This window comes from Panicum virgatum, chromosome 3K, assembly GCF_016808335.1.
Source record: "Panicum virgatum strain AP13 chromosome 3K, P.virgatum_v5, whole genome shotgun sequence".
Taxonomy (NCBI): domain Eukaryota; kingdom Viridiplantae; phylum Streptophyta; class Magnoliopsida; order Poales; family Poaceae; genus Panicum; species Panicum virgatum.
Genome location: NC_053138.1, coordinates 1,814,186 through 1,830,652, shown reverse-complemented (window position 1 = coordinate 1,830,652; position 16,467 = coordinate 1,814,186). Strand labels below are relative to the sequence as shown.

General features: G+C 50.8%; 1 protein-coding gene and 1 long non-coding RNA gene across 4 annotated transcripts; both read left to right on the top strand.

Annotated features, from left to right (window-relative positions):
- The first annotated feature begins 6,210 nt into the window (after positions 1-6,210).
- On the top strand, positions 6,211-8,233 carry LOC120700514. The gene is made up of 3 exons (XR_005685928.1): positions 6,211-6,315; positions 6,415-6,532; positions 7,935-8,233. It is a non-coding gene; the product is annotated as an uncharacterized LOC120700514 (long non-coding RNA).
- A 510-nt stretch (positions 8,234-8,743) lies between these two features.
- LOC120696685 (suppressor of mec-8 and unc-52 protein homolog 2-like) lies at positions 8,744-16,371 on the top strand. Of its 3 annotated transcripts, none has more exons than XM_039979663.1 (12): positions 8,744-8,987; positions 9,073-9,141; positions 9,934-10,071; positions 10,157-10,206; positions 10,326-10,440; positions 11,152-11,200; positions 11,298-11,387; positions 12,273-12,341; positions 12,420-12,543; positions 12,794-13,149; positions 13,339-13,725; positions 15,886-16,371. In XM_039979663.1, exons 2-12 carry the CDS (start codon positions 9,095-9,097, stop codon positions 16,159-16,161), a joined length of 1,701 nt encoding a protein of 566 aa, XP_039835597.1. In that variant the 5' UTR covers positions 8,744-8,987; positions 9,073-9,094; the 3' UTR covers positions 16,162-16,371. The 3 variants fall into 3 exon arrangements, with proteins under 3 accessions (XP_039835597.1, XP_039835596.1, XP_039835594.1); XM_039979662.1 differs by having other exon boundaries at positions 8,751-8,987; positions 9,081-9,141; positions 12,791-13,149; XM_039979660.1 differs by having other exon boundaries at positions 8,751-8,987; positions 12,791-13,149.
- The last annotated feature ends 96 nt before the right edge of the window (positions 16,372-16,467 follow it).

The window sequence follows — 16,467 nt, the reverse complement described above, 5'->3', positions numbered from 1 at the left end:
ATAGGTCCTTACAGCTGAACCTATCTGTCAGAGGGCCAGGGCGCCGGGGTGCTGCATACCGCAACCAGAACAATTGGCAAACAGCTAAGTTGGAATTTTCTTCTATTTAAAATTTCAACTAGTACAATGTTTGTTACATAACGCAAAAAAAAGAGAGGTACAATGTGCAGCTTAGGAGTCTGCAGGTTCCCGCTTGAAGTAGGCAGCAACGAAGTCGACGACCTCCCGCACGCTGTCCCGGGCGGCGGCCTCCGTCTCCGCCACGGGACAATCGAGCACGGGGGCTAGTGAGATGTCCGGGTCGTGGCTCCGGAGACATGTCAGAATGTGCTCCGCCACCATCCGGATCAGCTCGCGGCCCTCGACCTCAAGCTGGCCTGCAAGGATCGGCTCCAGACGCTGGAGCCTATCCGAAGCGGAGCTCAGCACTGGAAGGGCGTCAGCAATCGAAGCTGGCGCCTCTGCCACTTGGATTGGGCTCATTCCAAATGGCACCAGCGCTAAGCTCGCTTCGCCCGCCCAGTCGACGATCCGCTGGGCCCCCGCACGCTGCTCCTCCTGCAGCTTCCGGACCGCCCCCTGGACCGCCCCTGAACCCGGCTGTCCAGAGCTGCCTTGTCTGCCTACCTCGCGGAGCCTCTCCTCGAGCTCTGCCTTCCTCTTCTCCGCCGACTCCTTCCGCTTCTTGAGGGAGTCGCGCTGGCGCTCGAGCTGCTTCTCCATGCTGGCGGTGAGGGATTCCCGCCTGTCAAGGGACTTTCTATCATCCTCCAGCTCCGACTCGGCAATAGCCAGCTTGCTGGCCCTCTCCTCCAGCTGCTTCTGCCATACGGCCAGGGTCACAGAGAGCTCGTCCAGCTCCTGCTTGCGGACCTCGAGACCCTGGCTGCGGGTCTCAAGCTCGGACCGCTGGGTAGCGAGCCGAGTCTCGAGATCGGACCGCTGAGCCACAAAGCTGACCACCTCCAGGGCAAAGGTCTCCTACCGCTGCGCCAGGGTTTTCTCCCGGCTCGATACTGCAAACTCTCAGTCGAACACCTTCCGAAGGTTAACTCGGTAGGCCTCTTGGTCGGCCTTGAGTTTGGACCGAGCTTCCGCAGCATGGGAGGCTTCAGCCTTCGTGTGCGCCTCCAGGCAGGTGTGCCAGTCGGAGAGACGCTGGCATTCGCTCTCCAGGGCAGTCCACTCCCGCCGGAAGGCCGCCTCGGCGGAGGAGGTTGCCTCCATTATCGACCGCCGGACCTGGACCAACACCTGGGGGAGGGGAGTCGCTTCCTCCTCCGGGGGTTGGAGCTGAAGGAGCTGCCTACCAAAGACCACCTCCAGCTCCTCCTCTGCCGCAGGATTGGAGCTGGAGGTAGGGACTTCTGGCGCAGGCATCGGGACCTCGGTTGCCGTTGTGCTCGCCGCCGCAGCACTTGTCGCCGTCGCGCTCGCCGCCGCCGAATCCGGTGTCGGCGCGATTGTCGCCGTAGCTGGGATCTCGAGGGCCACCGCGTCGGGTGCGGATACACCCACCGCCGCCGCGTCAGACGTGGCTGCATCCGACACCGGCGCCTCCGCCGCTGCCACCTCGGGTGCAGCTGCGCCCGACACCGGCATCTCCGCCACTGCCACCTCGGGTGCGGCCGCGCCCGACACCGGCGCCTCCGCCGCTGCCACCTCGGGTGCGGCCGCGCCCGACACCGGCGCCTCCGCCGCTGCCACCTCGGGTGCGGCTGTGCTCGACACCGACGCCTCTGTCGCCGCCACATCGGGTGCGGCTGCGCCCGACACCGGCGCCTCAGCTGCCGCCGCGTCGGGCGCAGCGGCGCCGGACGTCGGCACACCAGCCGCCGTCGTGTCGGGCGCCACCGGGCTTGCAGAAGCCGCCACACCTGCTCTCTCCGTACCCGTCGCCGCACCCACCGTCGTTGCCGAGGCCACTGACGCCTGGGCCCCTGCTGATGGACCAGCAGCGGCGGAAGAACTGCTTGGGCGTGGAGCCCTGGCAATAAAGAGAAGGAGCCTTCAGCACAAAGCGGAGCACCGAGAATAAGGGGTGTGGCCAGAATAACACTAACCCTGAGGCGATGGGTCTCCAGCATCAGCGGAGGCCCGACGACTGCTTCTGCTGCTGCCGCTGCTCCTGTGGTTGCAACTGCTGCAGCTGCTGATGCTGCTGCTCCTGTGGCTGCCGCTGCTGCTCCTGCTGCCGAGGGGAGGTGTCTCTCGGCGGTGATGGTGGTAGCGCGTCCACCCCGGAGGTCCCGCGATGGCCGGGGGCCCGGGAGCTGCCCTGACTCGCGTCCTCGGCGGACCTCTGGCGCTTCGCGGCGGGCTCCCCAACTAGGGTCCCGCCGCCCCGCTGCAACCTGCGCCGGCCCGCATCTCCTGACGACGCACCGGAGCTGTTCCGGGCCTGGATGGGACCGTTCATGGCGGCGCTACCAGCCACAGCCTGCTTGCCCTTCGCAGTGGGGCTGGACCCCGCGATGCTCGACACGACTTGATCCCCGGACGCACCAGGGATCCGGATCCCACGGTTCGGGTCGCCTCCGGTCTGGCGTGCGGCCAGCCCGCCGTCGTCGAGAGTTGGCAGGGTGGCCAGCACCGCGGACCTCAGGCGTGAGTCCTCGCAGAGGGGGACAACACCCTGGGGAAGGATCAGGTTCTCCGGGATGAAGGCGTCCCCCGTCACCGCCCGCACCAGGACCTCCAAGGCTTCCTGGGTCAGGTCACTCCCCTCTCCGCGATGGGTCCTGCTACAGTCGTTGGGGCCGGTGAAGCTCCAAGCAGGGCGCGGCCGCTGCTTCAGGGGGGGCGATCCGGCACTTCAGGAAATCTCCGAGCACGTGCAGCGAGGTGAGACCGCTCTCCGCCAGCGACCTGATCTTGCTCAGCACGGAGTCGAACTCCGGCTGCAGGGACGGCTTGGCCCTCCAGGATGCTCGGTCGGTGGCGGGTCCCTCGGTCGGCAAGGCGAGGCGCTCGTTGGCTTCGGCGGTGGCGATCACCCAATCCTTGCGCCACTCCTCCCACCTTCCGCCAGTAAGGCCGGGAATGTAAGGCGTCGGCAGGTCGCTCCTTGTCTGGAAATAATACGCCCCACCTCATCCTTCGCCCTCCCGGACTTCTCCAGTATGAAGAAGTAGCGGAAGAGGATGACGCAGGGCCGCACTCTCACGAACATCTCGCACAAATGGACGAAGATGGACGTCAGGAGGAGGGAGTGGGGCGTAAGGTGCTGAAGTTGGTGGCCGAAGTCTTCCAGCAGCAACAGCAGGAACGAAGAGATCGGCAGCCCCACGCCTGTGGAAATGTGCGAAGTGAATAGCACAAATTCCCCGGCGCGGAGGTTGCCAAGGGGAACCGAGCCTGCTCGAACCCCCCAGCCAGTCTCCTGCGGGCTCCACCCTAGCAAGCGGCGCACCGTGCTCAGCTCCTCGGTCTGGAATCGACGGGGGTGGCCGAGGGACACCATCACGATGTGGGGGTGTAGAGCAATCTACGCAGATGAGCAAGGGGGAAGGAGGCTCGAAGGCAAATGGGCGCAAAGGTTGGAAGGAAGAAGGCGAATGCATAAAAGTAACCGCGGTCTGCGGTTCGTTCCTTATAAAGCCTGACTCAATCGGCGCGCCCCGGAACCGTCGCTGGAACTCAAGCGACGCCCGCACCTGGTGTTAACCGCCCAATCCATGACAAAGGGGCCCGGGCCCACCTGTCAGGGAGGGCGGGTAACCGTAAAGGTGTGAAAAGGCGGGATCTGAACCGTCGTCCGCGCGCGAAGCGAGGCGGAAGCTGGGCTGACGTGCGCGGATTAAGCGCTGGCGTGACCGGGCTCTTCGGGAACTGCGCTGGTGGTAAATACCCCGTTTACTCCAGCCGCAACAATGCCGAGCGTCGCGCGCGTGACTAGGTGTACCACTGTGCGTTGGGACCACGAGTCAGTAAGCCGTTGCGATGTGATGAAGCAACAAAAAACTCGATGGACGGTCAAACCCGGACAAGACTCCTGCAGTAAGAGGCTTCAAGTTATGCAAAGACAAATCGCAGTAATGGCCCCACCTGCGGGTTCGTCACCTCTCCCGAGCTAGGCCCGGGGGCCACTGTCGGTACCCTGTAGGAGGGATACCCACTCCTACTGCAGCAAGGCAGGACCCGCATGGTCATCCGCGACTAACGTCATAAGAGGTGGAGCAGCCGGGCCCCACGGGCCAGACCCTTACCTCACCGGGCCTACGGCCCCGGACCCGCTCCCCGCCTGGGGACGGGTCCGGAGACGCCACGTGTCCCTGAGGAAGGGAAGCTCCGAGCTGACAGCCGAGGCCTCGGACCCCCCATAAGGGTCCGAGACCTCCCACGTTCGTCCGGACCTCCCACGCGGTAGAACCAACATACCACCCGGGGGGTCCGGAGCCGCCACGTGTCCCGCAGGCGCGGACACGGGCTCGGGCGCGAGTCTTCCGCTGGAAGGCTCGCCCACCCACTGTGTGCAATAAAAGGTGCTGCTCAATAGAAAAAACATTCTGCAGAGCAATTTTTCATGTACTACAATAAATGCAACAAGAGCACTACGGTTAAAGTTCAGCGGAAGCCGGCTGTACAAAAGCTGTCCGTTCTGATAACTAACAAAGGGAAGTTACTCTCTCTTAAATTGGAATGAAAATAGTGCAAAGTTAAGAAATAGGAGACTGACATCAAGGGGTTTCCTATATGTCTTCCACAAGATAGATAAAGATGTTATCTTTAAAGCCCAAGGCCCTATTAGCACATGATTAGAGTGCACACCGCACGCCCAACAGGCCAGCACGCAGCTGCAGGAGCGACATCACCCAATTGCATGCAGCCAGCGCCAAGCAGGAGGGGCAGGAGTCCAACGAACAATATGCAGATTGCAGGAGGGGAGAAGCAAGCTGTCAGTACTGATGCTCAACATGAGCTTATGAGTACGTTCTGAATACCATCTAGTTGCTTTGCTTCTCTCTAGTTTCTTCCAAGTCTCGTAATACCATCTTCAACATTTTTTTAAATTGATTCAACATTCTGAAAAGAGTAATCCTACATTTCGGATAAACCAATTCAACATGTTTAGAACAAATGTTGAAGTAGCATACTACGTATGTTGAAATGACCTATTCAAAATGTTAAAATAGTATATTGAAATGTTGAAATTCTAAAATAAGATAACAAAAATAACATATTGGATCTTATTCTATTCCATTAATTCTAAAGAATATTTTAGTTCAAATGGAATGTAAATCGGATTTACGATTTAAGAGAAAATGTGATTTGGAGTTAGGAACTTGATTTGCTTTCCAACCTATTCCTCCTCTCATGCCGCGACACCTGGCTGCCTCCCCGCTCCGCTTCCGCCCGCTTCGCGCACACTGCTCCCCGCTGCTGTGCATCGTATGCAACTCTGTATTTTGCACGGATCTCAAAGATGGTTAACAAAAAAAATCTTCTGAAAGATATATAGGCCCAGCCGTGAATGCAGGCCCACCACACAAGCACTGCGGGCCATGGCAGTGTGGTGCGACCCGGCGTCTCCTGCTTGAATCCCCTTAGCCCAGCCCAACGAGAAAATGAGCCCAACCCGCTCAAGAGCGAGAAGGTCCGATTAGCCTTCAAGTACGCACCGGCACGAGGCACACGCGACACGAGACTAGGGTTTTAAAAACCGACCGGACCGGCCTAACCGCCGCCCTCCGGTACCGGTTTACCGGACCGGTTAGGCCGGTAACCGGTGGAAACCGGTTGAATTCAAATCCAAATTCAAATAAATTCAAAAACTCCCATGCAACCGGTTCCGACCGGTTTACCGGCCGGTTTTACCGGTTTACCGGTCGGTTTGACCGGTTTGAAATTCAAAAGCTCCCGTGCAACCGGTTTACCGGCCGGTTTGACCGGTTTACCGACCGGTTTGACCGGTTTGATCGGTGGGCCTTCATGGGCCGGCCCATTTTTTTTCTTTTTCTTTTTTGATTTAACTTTAAATTCCCACAAACTATACTAAATGAATGAATTTTTGAGAAAATTTGACACCATTAGATTCATCACACCTTGAAGTATTTTTAGGAATTTTTTGAGAATTTTTCATTTTTTAAATTCAAATTTAAAATTTAAATTTTGGCCGGTTGGGTACCGGCCGAAACCGGAACCGGACCGGACCGGTTTGACCGGTAACCAGTCAAACCGGACCGGTTCCCACCGGTTAGGTTAACCTTGACGAGACAACCACTTTCTCTCAGTCTCTCTCCCCTCTCGCCTCCGCTTCCTTCTCCCCCAGGTCCTCCGACCCCGCTCCCCGGCCTCCGCCACCTCCTGCCGCAGGTACGCCGCCGCTCCTCCCCCTTCTCGCCGCCGATTGTGCGTGTCGCACTCGCGGCGCTTGCGCCTAACCTCTCTCCCCGGTTTCCGATCGCACTGCAGGCTCGCGGATTCGCAGCGATGGCGCCGTCCAGGCACGCGGACGAGGGCGGGCAGCTCCAGCTCATGGAGCCCGACAGGGTCGACGAGGAGGAGGAGTGCTTCGAGTCCATCGACAAGCGTAAGCCGCGCCATCTCCCCTCTCTTCTCGCCTCCCACATTACTTGCTCTCGTCGCGTCGTCCCGTGCGCGCGCGCCTCTTTTCCACCCTACCACCCTGGTCGCACTCCAGTCTCCGGACTCCGGTTACGGCGTATCGCTTCCGTGAGCATACGGCGCTTTGCCATTTAGGGCTTGGTCTCGGGAGTTTCCGTCCGAATTGGTGTTGTTTGCAAGTGAAGTTGATGCGATTCGAACTTGGTCTCGGCATGTGTTTGGTTTTCGTTGCGTGCGCGTGGTCGTTCTGCGCTTCTTCCGATTTCTCCAAAATTTCGAGTGCTTGAGGAGTCAACTAGCGTTGCATCGTGGCCTATATTATTCGTGGGGTTAGTATTCCTAACGTTTGATCTTCGTTCCGCGGGTAGTTCGGTCTGATCAGTCTGTGCAAACGCTGTTTCTGCACACAAATTGATCTGAATTGTTTAGCCTTAATCTGAGTTCCTGAGTTTATTCAATCACGATGTTCAGCCAGCCAATTCCATTTTAAAGGCAGTTCTGAGTTCGAGACGAAGAATTGGATGGTATCTTCACTCTTTGTTCTCTCGATCTGTTACTAGCTAGTCTGCTGGGAGGTCGTCCATCTTGTTGCATCCGGGAACTCCTTTTGTTTGTGAGCTGTAGAAACAATGTACCCCGGGAATCCTGGGAGAGTGGGAGTATTTCGTTCCGTTTAGACCATCTAGCTTGAATCACAGGTCTAGATGGTGCTAGGCTCTCTCCAGAAAACAAGATGAACGGCTCGTTGAATCACAAAGGGGTGCTTTGCACAAGTTCTTTCAACCGTAATTAATGCTGATTTAAATGAAGATCAAGAGCAAGAACCTGATGAAATGCAGGAAAATGATCATAATTTAAATGCAGAAGTTCAGGCTAATGCAGAACCTAATGAAAATGTTGGAGGAAAAAAATATTTAGCCTAAGGGGCCCATAGCATCCGGTTCGCCCTAGGGCCCTCGAAATTATAGAGCCGGCCCTGTCAGCCTCAAGGGTTCCAGACAGTGTTGCATCTGTGCGCTATATATACAATTATTTATATAATAATAATAATAATAATAATAATAATTAGAATTATAATCGTAACGGTATCACGCCAGTTCAATTTGGATTAGATGTCGTTTACGTTTACTGGCTTCCAATAGTATGGATAATTGCTATTTGTGGACAAGTGTCTTCCTTCGTGGACTTTATTTATTTGGTCAATAAAGAAGTCGGTCATGGTATTTTGATTTTGATATACCTATTGAATTAGAGGAATTAAAATAATTCCTTGACGTTCTTTTCCTTTTTTTTGCACGGCAATTAGTAATTAATATTAAATATCCCCGATGTGATGTATGTTATTTTGTTCATTTTTGCGCGCGAAGACGGCGGCGAGAGATCCGGCACGCAGCCGGTGACACACGAGGCCGGCGGCTAGCTACGGCGCATGAGGCCGGCGAGAGCTCCGGCATGCCGGCGGCGTTGCAGGCCGGAAGAGAAGTAGTACTGGATCAGAAGACCCGGTCTTCTAATCAACCGTGATCTCCGGTCAAAGGATACTGTTATAGATGGAAATAAATATTGTATGGCTATATAGCCGGAGCTCTAAAGACCATATGTGACACCTGCGTGGAGAAATATATCTAAATAAATTAATCGTATACCATGGCTGATGTGAGCAAGATTTATGGATGGATCTTTCTATATTTTTAAGTCTTCGCATGCTGGTGTTTGTCATATTTTAAATTTCCATATCAATCAATAATCAATGATAATGGATTGAGACAAGTTCTTATACTACATTATTATTGTTATCAATTTTATTTTGTTGAATTTTATGATTTATATATTCTTAATTTGTCTACTTGGCAGAACTTTTATACCATGAAGTATATTATGTAGCTCCATAGAATTGATATAGAATTAGTTTTAAACATATGATTCGAAATGTGCAAAACTACTAAATAAACACGTGCCTGGGCACGTGAGGCACGTGCATAACCACTAGTCTGTAATAGCGACACACTGTTATCTTTTCTGCCTCGCACTCGCACACCAAAGAAAAAAAATCTCACTTTGATTTATCTCTTGTTCGGATTTGGGCCGTCATATCTTGTGAAGCAGACTAGAAATCTAGGATACGTGTCGTCGGATGGCTAAACACAAAGAATCCCATGCTCCGTTTGGTTGCGGCCGCAAAAACCAGCGAATCCGAGGGCCACATCGAAAAAGGTCACTCCGGCCCGCCGCGCCGCCGTCCTCCAGCCTCCTCCCATCTCCGAGCTGTACCGCACCCCCCCCCCCCCCCTCTATCGTTTCCCGACGGCCGGACCTCTCTGCTCCCGCCTGTCCACCTCCCGCCGCGGCGCCGTCGGCACCGTCTGTCAAGCCCCGTTGTCTCGCTCTTATCATCCGCTGCCGTAGCTAACTCTGGGCAGGTACCGTAACACCGAGTCGCCGAGTAAGAGCCCTGAGCCTGCAATTTCGTCGTCGAGATTCTAATTTCTCTCCAAATGTTTCTAGGGATACAGAAAAAGGAGAGAAGATGTCGTCGAAGAAGAACTACTACAAGGAGAAGATGATGCGGCGGAAGTAAGCACTCCACACTACATGTGCTTTTTGTTTGTTCTGCACATTTCTTAGCGCCAAGTGGATTTGGGGGATTGGACAAATAGGATACGAGCTGTGTCTCTGGCTCTGGGAAAGGAGTAATATTGTTTTGATTTTGTTTAATATAATCCCCCACCTGTAGCTGTTTATTAAGGTTTGTGGAACTAACTTTTGATTAGACTTTAAATGGGGCAGCTTATCTGTGTTTCATATTTCTGATACACATACAGAGCAGAAACATTATTCAGTAAAACCACAATTGGTGATGCCACAGTTACTATTGTTGTGACATGATTCCATGAATGTCTGGAGCCAGAATAGGGGCTGATCCCCCCCCCCCCCACACACACACAGAGGTTAACTCTTTACCCACCTAATCGGACTGCTACATAGTTTATTCTTTGATTCCTGTACTCTTTTGGAATAGCACGAATTGCTACCACTAAGTGTGTCTCGGGATTATACTATCCATCTCTATGAACTTCTACTTTATATATGTATCACAAGCTGTTGATGCAGAGAATCACATTCAAATGGCTAAAGTGCTAACCAAGGGAGATATGAAAATATGCAGGAAACCCACACTTTCAGCGATTGTGGCTTAGACAGAGTTCATACAAGTTTTCAGATTTTTTGGATATGTTTTAGAATCCGTAATCATGTGAAAGTTAAATGACAGTGACAAATTATATGCAAACTAGAAATACCTCCAACATCATATTACCTATTCTAAGAGATTCGGGAAACCTAAATTGCTCTTGTTTTTTTATTCAGAGAGGAGAAAAAGGAAGAACCAGAGACACCCAGGTATCGCGACCGTGCTAAGGAACGTCGTGAAGATCAAAACCCAGATTATGAGCCTACAGAGCTTGGTTCGTTTCATGCTGTGGCACCTCCTGGGACAGATTTGAGGTAACAGATCACATGGTCTGAGGCTTCCTTCTGTGCTCTCATATGTTTTCTAGAATTTTGATTTTCTATTATGTTTGTGTTACAGGCTGGCAGATGCGCACAAGATTTCAATTGAGAAAAGCAAATATCTAGGAGGTTGATTGTGTGATGCTATAGTTTTTTTAGGGAAATAATTTCCTTTTTATGGGGAAAGCATTTCCTTTTTCATGTTCTGAACTCTTTGATTGACATTTCATTTCCACTATTCTTGTAAGGTGATTTGGAGCATACACATTTGGTCAAAGGCTTGGACTATGCTCTACTTCACAAAGTACGGAGTGAAATTGAAAAGAAACCTGAAGCAGAGGATAGGAAGGATGCAAAATCAAGGTAATTGCCACCACAGTACGGATTTAGCAATTAGCATTATTTCATGTTGCCATTCCTTTTAATATATGATTGTAACAGTGAGTAGGGTTTATCTTCAAATGCTGTAGTTCACCCATAATAGTAATTGCCACGTGCAATATTCACTTGTGCCCAAAGAAACCAGTACAAAAAAATTTGGTCCATGGTGACTGAAGTATTTGGACCAACTTCTGTGGGACTAGCTTTGCACTAGTTTGAGTTAATTTAAGAGAGATTTATTTTCCTCCCAATTGAATTTTAAAAGAGTCCAACTGTTGATAAGCTTACTATTCCTAGAGATTGGTACAGTAAACTAAAAAAAGGTTCTGCTTCTTGTAATAAAATTTTGCATTTGTATCTCTTGTAGTACAGCATAACTTTACCAGCTTATCTTCTTGAAGCCATTATGCACACTTTTGCTGTTCCGCTGCTAAGTGCTAACTGAGATTTATCTGAGGTCTTTTCTATTTTGTACAACCAATAATGATATGTTGACTTTAGAGTATGTGTAAACATAATCTTAGTTAAATATTGTCTCTTGCAGCACATTATTAGCACCACCCTATGCTACAATGAAGTTATATTTTTTTTACATCTATGATTGGAGATGTCGCGATACAAATATCTCTTGTAGTACTATAGACATGCCTTGTGCTTTGGAAGCATGACACATATCTTTCACTTTTTTGTAAGGTCAACAAAAGAAGATCAGGCAGTCTCCTTCCGCACTGCAACTGCAAAGGTAGATTTCCTATTTAGTTTATCAGTGTTTTTTCCTTCGTGCGTTAAGGGCTAATACAATAACATGGATACTCATTGTCACTCTTTGTTGGTTGCAGTCTGTCTACCAATGGATCATAAAGCCACAAAGCATAATAAAAGAGAATGAGTTGTTTCTGCCTGGTCGGATGTCATTTATTTACAATATGGTAACACCCTTATTCCCATGTTGATTCATTTGCTTCAGCTGCATAAAATGGAGGTGATTGTAAATTCAGAATATTCATGTACCTCATGTATTGTAAATTGCAAACTGTAGGCATGAACTCTCCCTATTTTTCCTCCACAAAAAATGGCCATATGTAATTGAATTATTTTATTTTCATAACTCATCAGTGTTCATAAGTACCAACAGACATATGCTATGCATGTATAAATATCTGAAACATAGAGAAATCAAAATTATGCTGTCAAATTGTTTTAAAAAGATATCTATAGTTCGGATTTTAACCTTTTTATTCTGATAATTAGCATTCTAATGTTATGACATCCTTTTTCCTTTTACAATATACAAAATGATTATGTTTCATTCTATTATAAGGAATATTTGTCTGTTTCTCTGGTCATCACCTGAAGTGTGATCAATTTTCTGTAGTTCTCACTTCTGCTTTTATTATGCTCCTTCCTCTTCAACTATAACATTAATTTACTTTATACCTCTGATATCATGATTTATACTACATGCAAATTTGATCGTCGTTACAGTGCTCATGGCCTCATAGGTGCAGCATCCAGCACTTTCTCTATATTCACATTCCATTAGTGACACCAAATCACAAGCCAGAAACCATCAGTAGCTCATTATTGGGAGGCATGATGCTTTTGGTTTTCTAGATATATCCTTTCTGAAGATTTTCTAAAAAGAATAGAGTACAGGTGTCAGCAAAGCCTATTATCATGAAGTAGCCAATATCATCAAGTTCTTTTTGTTTGCACTACACCACTGCATCTTTTGTTGTATCATTTCATCTCTCTCTTTTTGTATAAAATTTTGTTTTAGCAAGCATAATAATTATCTTCATGTAATCAATTAGGAGGAAGGAGTAACCAATGATATTCCAACAACTCTTCATAGGAGCAAAGCTGATTGCCCAATTCCAGAGGTATTATAACAACATGTTGTATGCCATGCTGGAGTAGCTTGTAACTTTTCTTTCTGAATAATCTTCTTACTTCTGCAGGAGATGGTAACTGTCAGTGTGGATGGTTCTGTACTTGACAGGATTGCTAAAATTATGACATACCTCCGACTTGGATCTTCAGGGAAGGTCTTAAAGAAAAAGAAAAAGGAGAGAGATTTAAAAGGTGGGCTACATCAAAATGAAAATAAATGCTACTGGGAACAGAAAAACTTTCTTGGTCAAGACATGAGAAAATATGCTAAAGTGATTTGTTTGGAAGAAGCTAGAAGTGTTTATATCTAGTAATACAAAAGTTGCTACTTTTCCGAGGGATGCTTGAGTTTTATTTGAATTGTACCTCAGTGTTCTTTCAAGAACTATCTTTAGGTGCTTGATGGGTTAGATATCTATTTAATTTGATGTGTTTGTAGCAGGGAAGAACAATTTGGTGAGCGCTGACTATGACAAGGCAGTAAAACCTTCCCAAACTAATGGTTCTGCTCTGAAACATCAATCACAGAAGGATATGCCGCCGCCACCAGCACCCCCTCGGAACAATAATTTTAATGGAAATGAGAAACAATCTGCCCCTGTTGCTAGAGCAGATGACAATGACATTTTTGTCGGAGATGGGGTTGACTATTCTGCCCCTAACAAGGAAATGAGCCAGAGCCCTGTTTCTGAGGATATGGATGAATCCCCACATAACCATCAGAAGCAGACTTATTTCACTGAACCCATGTATGGTCCAATACCACCATCTGAACCTGCTCAAGCTTGGCAACAGCCGGTAAGCCTATAAATATTCAGGGACTTAGGTTCTGGTGGATATCTGTAATTTGAACCATGCGCTTTGAATGCTAGAGGCTGACAATTTATTTCTTATTTCTCCATACTCATGCATGCTATAACCTGTTTTTAGTTCTATATATTCCAATTTATCTAACTTGGTTGTAATACTTAATGTTTCTGGGTCCAGAATGGGTATGATGCTGTTCAAGCCCAGATGGCAGCTGCCGGGTATCAAGGCGACTGGTCAGGCTATGTGTATGCAGAACAGCAGTTGGCTTATCCAGTACAGTATTTGCAACAAAGCACCCAGGAATATGATGTGTTAGCTGACCCTAGTATATCCCAGGATCCAAGGTTCATGACTCAAGCAGACAAGGATCGGGGCCTAGGTTCTGTTTTCAAACGTGATGATCAAAGGCTTAATCAGCTGAGAGAAAAAGATGCGCGGGAGAGAGATCCAAATTTTATTTCAGATAGTTACTCCGAGTGCTATCCTGGTTACCAGGAGTATAATAATGAGATTGCAGGGAGTGACGATGAAGACGATTTATCAAAGATGGATATGGGTGGACGGGTAAGTGATATCATTCGGATCTTATGCATAAAGGTTTCCTTGCTGATGCAAGCCTATGCTTTGTGACAAGGGTCTGTGAAATTGCAGTAGATAAGCATCACTTAGTTAATATTTATCAAAGTGCAGTTGCTTTTGAGTTGATTCGCACTTATAGCTCATTTCTTCATTTTTTTCTTTATTTATTTGAATATCCTGAAAATTAATAGTGAAGTGTTCTAGCTGTTCTTGTGAGGCCTTACTACTTTCAGTCTGGGATTTTGAACATGATTCCAAAATTGTCTCCCGATATTACTTAAATCTGGTTGTTTAGCCTGTACATGTTCTGTTGTTCACTTGTGATAAAGTAGTAATTGGCTCTTTGCTTCTACTGCAATTATGGGTTTTGGTTTAGATTTAAAATGGTTTGACGCATCTGCTGTTGAACCATGCATAAATTTTTATGAGTTAAATACACCAGCAGCCCTCGAACTTGTCCTGATGTGCCACTTAGGTCCACGAACTCGCAAAATCGAAATCTAGCACCCTGAACTTGTTAAGTTGTGCCACTTTGGTCCATACCCCTTCACATGGCGCCACGTGGCACGCACATATGCAAAAAAACCCTCCAAAGTTACTATCTTCTACCTTCACCCCCTCACTCCCCTCCTCCCTTCTTCTCCCTCCCAGACCCCGGCCCCTGCTTGACGCGCCGCTCTCCTTGCCCCGGCAGCGAGCCGCCGCACCCCCCCTCCCTGCTCCCTCGCCGGCGGCGGCGCATGGGAGCGACAGCGCCGTCCACGCTGTGCCCCATCTCTAGCCCTCTCCGCCGCGGGAGGGAGGACCGAGCGGAGCACGTGGCGGCTCCACGCCAGCGCCCCTGCCTCCCGCCCTATCTCCTCCGCCTCGGCTTGGCCCCAACGGCGGCGAGTTACTGCAGCGGCAGGTGGTCGGCCCTCCTCGCGAGCTCCGGTGGCCGTGGCCACATCCGGCGGTGCAGGGGCTCGCAGCCGCAAGTGCAGGGCTCGCGGCGGCGGCAGAGGAGCAGGGGACGGCGGTGTGGGTCCGTGGCTGCGCGAGCTTGGGGCCACGGCGGCGGGCATGGATCTACGGTGGCACACAACGCCGGGCTCGGGTCCATGGTGGTGCGAGGAGCTTGAGGCCGCGGGGGCTCCGGACCGTAGCAGCGCGATGAGCTCGGGGCCGCGGCGGAGGATGTGCGTCGACGGCGGCGCACGACAGCGCGGATCCGCAGCGGCGGGAGCAGCTCGGGAACGCGCGGCCGGGTGCTAGTCCGAGGCGACGCGAGGAGCTCCAGGCCATGGCGGCGCGAGGAGCTCGGGACCGCGGTGGCTTTGGACAGCAGCAGCGCGAGGAGCTCGGGGTCGCGGCGGCGGGGCGAGTCTGCTGCAGCGCACGGCGACGGGCTCTTGTCCGCGGCGGCGTGAGGATCTAGGGGCGGCGGCGGGCTCGGGTCGGCGGCGGCGGGCGCAGGTCAGCAGCGGCGCCGGCCCTGCTCGCCACCGGTCCTCCCCCGCCGCCCGGATCTGCTCGGAGCCGCGCCGCGGGCGCCGCGAACGAGAGCGAGGCCGAGGCGGCGGCGAGGCGGGCCCAAGCCCCCGCGGGGCTCGCGGCCGCGCCCGCGTGCGGGGTGTGGAGTAGCGCGCGCGAGGAGGGAGATGGTGGGACGAGCTCGGTGCGGCAGAGGGAGGAGGAAGGAGGAGGTGGAGGAGGAGGGAGGAAGGAGGGGGCGGCACGCCGCCGCCACGAGCTCCGCCATGGCCGCACACGAGCTCCGCCATGCCATGGGCTCCACCGCGAGGAGGGGTGCGCCGGCACAGAGGAGGGAGCAGGGAGGAGCGCGGCGGCGCTCCTGGCGGCCTCCGGCGGCAGCGGCAGCGCTTGTGGGGGAGGAGAGAGGTGAAAGTGACGAGGAGGACGTAGATATAGAAGATGAAAAAACTCAAGGGCTTTTTTGTATATATTCATGCCCCTTGAAGGGGTATGGACCAAAGTGGCACAACTTAACAAGTTCAGGGTGCTAGATTTCGATTTTGCGAGTTCGTGGACCTAAGTGGCACATCAGGACAAGTTCGAGGGCCGCTGGTGTATTTAACTCAATTTTTATCATTGGCATTTTTGGACCATCTCTGTGGTGTATTCTGATATATGATTCTTGAGCAGGCGAAGGGTCGTCTTCACAGGTGGGACTTTGAGACGGAAGAGGAGTGGGCAAAATACAATGATCAGAAAGAAGCCATGCCGAAGGCCGCCTTCCAGTTTGGTGTGAAGATGCAGGATGGTAGGAAGACGAGGAAGCAGAACAAGGACCAAAAGCTCACGAATGACCTCAACAAGATAAACAAGATCCTGGCTCGGAAGAAGGGTGAAAAGGATGGGGCTGATGATGGTGGCCATTATGATGATGATTTACCTAGCTCAAAGAAACAGCGTGGCTGAAGCTGTTGGTGGTTTTCGTTTCTCCTGCCAATATAGTGTAAACTTAGAATGTTACCAGTTATACCATGCTTACCTGGTAGCTGTGTTCTGCAGTGTTTGTTTGAGGTGCAGTGTGAAATATATTGAGCTAAGACATTGGAAGAAATACATATGCCTGTATTTTTAACCTTTTTTATGTGAAGAAAAGAGGCAAAATCAATTTATCATTAATCAGCTATGTGTTCTGTCGATTTGTCGAAGGTGTCGTATTGACAACCATCTATGATGCGGTGAGTCACAATTGATGCTGCGGTTAACCGAACATTC

What these genes read in the sequence shown, in the direction of transcription:
- LOC120696685 (XM_039979662.1), top strand. Translation starts at nt 9,095, where the DNA reads ATGTCGTCGAAGAAGAACTACTACAAGGAGAAGATGATGCGGCGGAA. An exon ending in CCTCCTGGGACAGATTTGAG is followed by an intron (nt 10,072 to 10,156) that starts GTAACAGATCAC and finishes TTTGTGTTACAG; the next exon opens with GCTGGCAGATGCGCACAAGA. An exon ending in AAAGGAGAGAGATTTAAAAG is followed by an intron (nt 12,544 to 12,790) that starts GTGGGCTACATC and finishes ATGTGTTTGTAG; the next exon opens with CAGGGAAGAACAATTTGGTG.